The sequence below is a fragment of the Adiantum capillus-veneris genome, chromosome 18 (assembly GCF_014529385.1).
Source record: "Adiantum capillus-veneris isolate H3 chromosome 18, ASM1452938v2, whole genome shotgun sequence".
Taxonomy (NCBI): Eukaryota; Viridiplantae; Streptophyta; class Polypodiopsida; order Polypodiales; family Pteridaceae; genus Adiantum; species Adiantum capillus-veneris.
This window is the reverse complement of record NC_140948.1, coordinates 110,123,729-110,131,873: the sequence shown is the minus strand read 5'-3', so window position 1 is coordinate 110,131,873 and position 8,145 is coordinate 110,123,729. Positions and strand designations below refer to the sequence as shown.

The window sequence follows — 8,145 nt, the reverse complement described above, 5'->3', positions numbered from 1 at the left end:
GCCACGTTTCATTTGAAGACACATGCACATAACAACACTTACAACTATGAGGATTGCACCTCTCTATTACCTATATTTTTAGGAAAGGTACATTTATTGAAATTGAGTCTCTTTTCGGATTTCATTTCGTAGTATCATGTTATCACGTAATTAATTCAGTCACTTCAATTTTCTTCTCAAGATAATCACGGATTGTTTCTCCCAACACTTTTTGTGAGAGGACAATATAATTATAAACACTTGGCACCACTTAATGTAAACTGGATGGTGCTGAGATGATAGTTTGACAATACAAATTCAATGCATAATTGCTAAAGAGGACATGGTAGAGTCATGCATTTCTACCAAACTAACATTAAATAATTAAACACATCTTTAATGGTAACACAGATCAATTTCATGATGATTAAATGTTTTCAAATAAGCAACCATTCCAACCTTTGGGGAGCACAATTGTGGTATGACTTATTTCAAAACTCCACTTTGGGGTAAAATAATGGTCCATAGGATTCGTCAATCCTTCATTCTATGCCCAAAAGTAACTCTACAAAGTTTTCGGTCAATGGTTTCTTAAAAAAAGATATTGGCATGACAATAGTGAAAATTAAAAGCATTCAAACATGTTTATCTAGGGAAATGTTTCAACAAAAATAGAAACTTCTCAGTAGGCAATCATTGAGCCTTGGTTTCTGTGCGTGGACTTGTGAGCCATGGATCCCCTCACCGCCCCTCATTGAATGCACTGTGTTATTTAGTCATGAGGGGTGGCAATCAAAGTTATGTTTTTTCATTCCATTTTGGATCAGGAAAGAAAAAAACCTAGGCCTAAGATAATAATGTTGCTACATTAGCAAGAAGAAACAAATTTTAATAACAAAGGCTCCTGTCAATTGTCAATCCAAAAAATACTATGCATAAGAAGAGTGTCAAATCAATTGTTGATATGGGCGTGCATAAACTCCATAACATTAATAAAAGAGTACAACATTTTATAAACAAAGGGTGTCCAAAATGCTGAGACAATCACCTTTCTGATCTTGGTCCTCAAAGGAGGGCCCTCCTTCCTTTGAGGGCAGAGAGAGAGAGAGAGAGAGAGAGAGAGAGAGAGAGAGAGAGAGAGAGAGAGACTCAATCTCTATGAGGCTTTCATTTGTGAATAACAGCCCGTGTATCAAATTTCTTGTACTTCTTATAAGGATGCACCATGAAGCTTGTATGCAAGAAACCAAATGAATTGAAGATATCACTGGAAGAGATTCCACTAAAGAGTCTTGTAAACGTTAAAAGAGTATATCGCATGCATGTAAATAGTGATCATGCACCCATTTTCCTCTACATGTATACATATTGCGTAAGACTAGGTGAAAAAAGACCCAAAACCTCAACTAATCTGCCTTAAAAATTTGTTATGTACAGCGATTCCAAATATTATTGGAGCTTTGAAATGAACATATTGAAAGGTGCTACACCCTTAGAACAATGTAGAAAGCATACCTTCAACGAAATGCTATTCATCTTTCAGGTTACTAACATCTGTTACATCTTCCTTCCTAGCCTTCAACACTCTGCAAGTATTGACAAGATATGAATTTTGCAAAAAAGATTTCACATAGGACAAACCTATTAAAGGCATTTGCTTCCTTTGTATGTAAGTGCATATGAATCACTTCACTTTTGCATACCCTACTATTTTGGAGTGCATATCCCCAACCTTTTCCCTTACAAATTGTCTTGACCAAACAGTACCTTACTATTTGAAGTATATGCACTCTAAACTTTCAAACATCAAAAATGTTTAGATTTAGAGTATTGTGTAGCGGAGATAAGGTGTCGTGCTCTCTACAGTTGGTGCTTCTTAGTGCAGTGTGCGTGAAATCTCACTCCAACAAGATGAAAACAGAGAAGACAATGAATAACACAATAAATAACACAGCGAACACGACTCAGCAATAGAACGTGAACAGCATGGAACTCAACTAACTCAAGAGACCAGAACAGACCCTGGCATGGCAGCACACTCAGCTCCAGCCAAGAACTCACAAGTACAATGGGGGTGTCGAGGCTCAAATGTGCAGGGATGGTGTAGATGTGTGTGCGTGAACTCAAGATACTAGACTCAAGAACTCACGACCATACAAAGAAGATGATGATCCCTTGATCGAAACCAACTACGGATATATGCAATCATGAAGAGCCACCAACGGCTGCAAAATATCCACTTCAGCTAAGTCTATCTCCAAACTTTGGTGGTGGTGGTCCCGCCACGGTGTCGACCAGCAGACCACCACCCATATCCCTGCCAAGTGTCACTGCCCAGGCTCTCTGTCCAGTGGGAACTCCAACCCAACTGTACTAACTGCCTGTCCCATGCTAGTGACACCGTAGCCCTGCTACAGGTTGCCCACTCACCATCTTGGTGAGAGAAACACTGAAACTAGAAAGAACACTGAACTAGCAGAAAAATGCAGCTCCATATGAAGGAGTTGATGTTTGGAGAAGATACCGAGTTTCGAGGAGGAAGAGACCAATGGAGATAGTTGCAGAACATAATGAAGTAAAATCCAAGGAAGGCACAAAAGGCTAAAGCTAGTGGAAATGCAGCCAAAAGGAGGAGGGGGTCAGGTGGATACCAAGAGTCGTCTTTCCCGACAGAATTTTCAGTGAAAATAGGGACAACCTTGAAATTCTGCCGGCTGTGAGGTCAAAGTTGAAAGCTTTTGCCGATAACTACTCTAGAACTTGCGTAAATTTGTCGATTTTTCAAGCAACCTCAAAATCTAGCCTAGATTTTAGAATTTAAGCTGGTGGAATACACTAAACCCTCGTTTTTCCTAACACTGCCTAACAGGGAGCGAGGGTGAGGGGGAAGGCGGGTGGGGAGGGTAGGGGTGAAGGGGATTGGATAGGGGCGAGGTCAATAGGGTAGGGGAGTAGGGGCCAGAGGGGATTGGGTAGGCGCGAGAAGGGAGGGTAGGGGCGAGAGGGGATTGGGTAGGGGCGAGGGGTATTGGAGAGGGTAGGGGTTAGAGGGGGAGGGTAGGGGCGGAGGGGAATGGGTAGGGGAGAGTGTAGGGCGAATGTAGGTTAGGTAGGGGTGAGGGGGTGCTAGGTTTAGGGTATGGGAGAATGTAAGAGGGTAGGGGCGAGGGGGGAGGGTAGTGGCTAGGTTAAGGAGGGTAGGGGCGAGGGGGAAGGGATGGGTGGGGTGAGGGAAGGGGTGGCTAGTGGCTAGGAGAGATGAAGGATAGGGCAAGGGGTGTGGTGAGGGAAGATAGCGGGAGAATCTGCATTTACTTGTAGCCATCCTTGGAGAGGTAAGCTTCGACTTGGTCGGATAGTCAGACACAACGGAGATTGTGGAATTGACGAATTCATGCAAATGAGATTGCACTTTGCTCGGCGTTACACTATCATGGACATTGAAAGCTGGGCCATTCTCAAGCAAAGAGTGAATAGAGACCCCATAACAAGGCGTCGACTTGGTAGCTTCCAACTGGGTGTAAGCATGTTAACTTGTCATGCTTTTTGTGCTAGTTATCATGTGGCAACAAGCATATCTTGTAAGCATAATGAGAGTGTAACTTTTCAAACGTGTGGGAATCCATCAAATATTTCAAAATAGGGGGACTACCCTGAATCCACTTTCCTGACCATTTACGCAGTGTTACTCTGAGGGGAGTGGGGCAGTCAAAATGCATGGAGAGAAGCGGAGTGGGGCAGTCAACATGCATGGAGAGAAGCGGGGCGCAAGGGCCAGAGGTAAGAGAGAACCAAAAACAAAGTCGAGGGCTGTACTTTCTGTTGCTTCTTCTCCGTCCCAAAAAAGGGTGAAGCTCTCTGATTCCCCAGCATCCCCAATGGCAAAGACCTTGCATACAAAGGGGAAGGATGACTCAGGTACTCTCTCTCTCTCTCTCTCTCTCTCTCTCTCTCTCTCTACCTCATTATGATTTATGATTTGCGAAGATAGTTGCTGGTGCTGTCTTGGCTGGAGAGTTGTCCCTTGATGTCGGCTTTAGCAGTAGGACATCTTGTGAATAGTCACTTGAAATACAATCGCTCGAGTCGAAGTCTGGCTCAAGAAGCACAAACCAGTGTTTGATTTGAACCTTGAAATTGGAAGGAAGTGCTCAATACTGCACTTTCCTACTGTTAACACACTCCTGGCTACATTATTTTTTACCTACCAACAAATAGAAAAATCTGCTAATCTTGTGACATTGGGGGTGTGCAGGCCGATGGAAAGCTCCAAAGTTTACAGTCCCAGTACAGAGCAAGTTCTGTATTACAGCAAAAGAGTTCAATGATGTTCATGGCCTCTCCCTGGCTGGTGCCAACCCCAAACTAGTGAGGTGGGATCAGATCAGTGATGTGGAGTAGTTCAGTGTTTTCAGAGAGTCAAAGAATCGTAGTCACTATCGCATTAAATGCAGTTGTTTGCGTACTGACATGTTCGACCAGGTGATGCAGCTGCATTACAAGGTGTACCAGAAGCCCCCAACAAACATGGAGATCAACTCTGCATTCGCCAAGGGGTTTGTAAAAGAATTCAGCCCGGCGGCAATTGCAAGTAGCTCAGCCATGCAATTCAATTGGGCTGAATTCGCTGTCCAGCATTTGCAGGACCTCCGAGAGAAAGGGTACTACGAGGCCCATGTCGAAAAGTGGAGGATGCGCAATGTATGTCAAAACATCGAGGAGGCGCAAGCTGAAATGAAGGAGGATGCCAAGGAGACACCCATCTCTCTCCACAACACTCACCAGCAGGCTGAAAGCCTGCATTTTTTGGTGTTGAGAATTTGCAGCACATAAAGGCTGCCTTTGAAATTCTCAGCAAACAATTGCAAGATGCTAAAGAACATCTTCTAACTGCAAAATCAGAGTTTGAAGTTGCGAGGGTTGTCCAAGCAAGCAATGCTAGGGTCACCCCAATTGTGCTTGCTATGAGACAAAAGCTTCACCACGCTGAAAATGAATTACAGAGGTTACTACAGAGCGACAACGTGGATGCAAAGAGGGAAATAGAGTGTAAAGTAAAAATAGAGACATTTAAAGAGACATTGGAAGGTTTGGCATTTCCTGATAGTGAGGACACTCTTGCTGCTGACTCAACTTGTCAGCGTGTAAGTGCGTGACTTTTATGCTTCCACCGTATGATTGGAATATGTGCACAACAAACCTATGTACTTACCATGCTCCTCTTTTTTTTGGTGTGCAGATTAATGTGGAGGTTATGGAAGCAAAAGTGAATGCATGTGAAGGTCAACTGCAGCTCCTAATGCACATGAGCAAGATGCTACAAGGCTCCTCCATTCCCACTGCCTTGTGTAATATGGCTATGGGCACTTTTACAGAAAGTATAGAAGGGGTATGCGATGGGACGATGATCAACCCGTGCAGTGGCTGCAGTTTGCCACTTGAAGTAAAGGGAAACAATGCCACGGTCAAGATGCCCTGTGGGCATAGCTACCACTTTCTCTGCTTTGCAGCTGCATGCTCCTTGTCGACAAAATGTAGAGCTGTGACCTGCTAGCAAAGGATACCACAAGAATGGTGTTGGAAACCCACAGGGCAAAGACATCCAATCACACCAACATCTGGTAAGATTGTATAGGGTGTGCTAATTAGCATACCTAGTATGTTAATTAGAATATTGAGTGTGTTAACTGGATATGCTAATTAGCATATCTTGTATGCTGATTAGCATACAGGATATGCTAATTAGCATACTGGGTAGGCTAATTAGCATACCCAGTGAGAATATTGAGTGTGTTAACTGGATATGCTAATTAGCATATCTTGTATGCTAATTAGCATACCCTGTGCTCAGTGTACAGACTAGAGTAAGTTTTGCATATTAGCATATCTAGTAAGTTAACTACCATATCCAAATGCTAACTAGCAAACTGTATATGCTGATTAGCATACTGGGTATGCTGATTAGCGTATTGGGTATGCTTATTAGCGTACTGGATATGCTAAATAGCATACTGGGAATGCTAAATAGCATATTGGGTATGCTAATTAGCATACTGGGACTGCTAATAGCTAGCATACAAGGATTGTCTTTTAGCGTACAGGGTGTGCTTATTAGCATACCCACAGTGTTAATTAGAATACTGAGTGTGTTGACTTGATATGCTAATTAGCATATCTTGTATGCTAATTAGCATACTTGTGCTCAGTGTACAGACTAGAGTAAGTTTGTCATAATGACAAATCTAGTAAGTAAGCTACCATCTTCAGATGCAAACTAGCATATTGGATATGCTAGTTAGCATACTCAGCAATTCGAATTAGCATACTGGGCTTGTCAGCATAATGGATTCCAATTTATGCCAGGCCGCACACGTAGTCACAGCATATCAAACATTTTCTAGCATACATGACATGCTTATATGAGTCTTAATCCACGTTTTTTGTTGCAGGCCTGTGGCAGTCCCTCCGTGATGTGGGCAGTGTGCATGACACGAAGGGCAAGGGAAAGGCTGTAATGGAGGACCTTTCGATCGAGGAGAGTGATGAGCTGGATACAGGTGAGAACCCTTCGACGGAGAAGGGTGTTGAGCTGGATGCAAGGAGTGAAGGGGTGGATGAGGGCTCCCAGCAGATGCCAAATGAAAGCATGAAAACAATGGAGGAAGGCGGTGATGTGAGCAGGAACTTAGAAGATGAAAAAGAAGATGATTTTTTTGTCATGGCTCCTCGTGTGCCAGCGATGCCTGCTGCAACTGACAAAGCAGAAGCTTCTCAGCAGACAGTGGCTAGTGGCTCAGGGGAAACTTTGAAGAATGACAATATAGAAGATGAGCAAGAAGTTGGTGACAACAGCCCTCTCGAAGGTTTTTTGCGTAAAGCTCAGCTGAAAAGAAAAGTTGGCCTTGAAGAGGTACCCGAAGACATTGCAAGCACAGCCTGTGGTTCGGACAAGGCTGAAAGCTCCAAAGGTGAAAAGAAAGCCACCCGCTCAAGAGCTTGCAAAAAATTGTGTTAAGACTTATTGCTCCCTACCCGGTTGTGCCCTTCACTGTATATGCTAGACCATTTTGAAACCCAAATGCGTATTGTAACTGACATGCATTTTGTTTTTCAATGAAAATGTATTTTTGTGCAATATAAATCTGAGCAGCAGTTCATTGTAATAGTTCATTATAATTTTTGCGGTTTTTTTTTTTTTAACTTGTTCATTTCGTATCGCGGTTTCCCTGCAGAGGAAGAGAAACAGGCATTAATCGTCATGCCTGATGCAACTGCGGCCATGCAATGACAGAAATTACGGAGATGGTGAGTCCACAAAGCCAGGCAGTTAAGGAGACAGATAATGGAGATTGAAAAACGCCTTGAACGATATTCACAGCTTGCCCGTAGTATTATTGAGCGCCTAAATTATGTGCACCCAAGTGGGCCGGTTATTTTTGTTGAATGGTATCCTCTACCAGACCCAATATGGGTGCCTAAGCGTTTATGTGATGAAAAAAGGGCTGTGGTGCTGGACCTGAACGGTCTTTTGGTGGCAGTGGTAGAGCCTCGCTTTGGTGAAAAGCCCCCGGCATATGCAGATGAAATGCTGAAATACGATGTACTTGATAAGCAGGTGTTCTATCGCAAGGACATCCATTTTTTTTTTGGACTAGTGCCTTTAGTTCTTTAATGTGTTTATATGGAGCACAAGCTTCCATAGTAAAGTCATGAGTATTTGCCGTACTGTTTTTAAAGAGCAGGTGCCAAAGATTACTGGGTTTTTTGCTCAAGCGCACTGTACAAAGCAATCCTGGCAGATCCAGAGAAAACCTGTGTTTATGAAAGACTTATCCTTGTTCTGGAAACACACTCTGGGGTACAACGCCCAAAACACACTTATAATCGATAATAGCTTCTACAAAGTGTTTCAGAACCCACCACAAACTTGGCTTGTTACTCCCAGTCTAGAGCACCAGAGTGCTGAGCAGAGGGAAAAGTTCTTTATAGAAACTTTGAAGTCCTGGCTTTTTCTTTGGCTACAAACAGATGATCGGGAAGCATATGTTGCTGATAATGTGTTTGAGACAGGCTCAGATGAGTTTTCTAATGCAGTCGTCATACGTTTGCTTGACATTCAAAAGATGGATTTAGAGGCTAAAAGACTGGAAGAAATTCATCTCAAAC

At 43.1% G+C, this 8,145-nt stretch overlaps 1 protein-coding gene across 1 annotated transcript in view; it reads right to left on the bottom strand.

The window, feature by feature from the left end:
• Nucleotides 1–1,136: 1,136 nt before the first annotated feature.
• Nucleotides 1,137–8,145, bottom strand: part of LOC147436197 (uncharacterized) — a 124,950-nt gene continuing 117,941 nt past the window's right edge. The window contains exon 5 of the mRNA XM_086488111.1: nucleotides 1,137–1,565. Within this exon, the coding sequence (XP_086344237.1) occupies nucleotides 1,508–1,565 (58 nt within the window). The 3' untranslated portion in view covers nucleotides 1,137–1,507. The remainder of the gene's footprint in view (nucleotides 1,566–8,145) is intronic.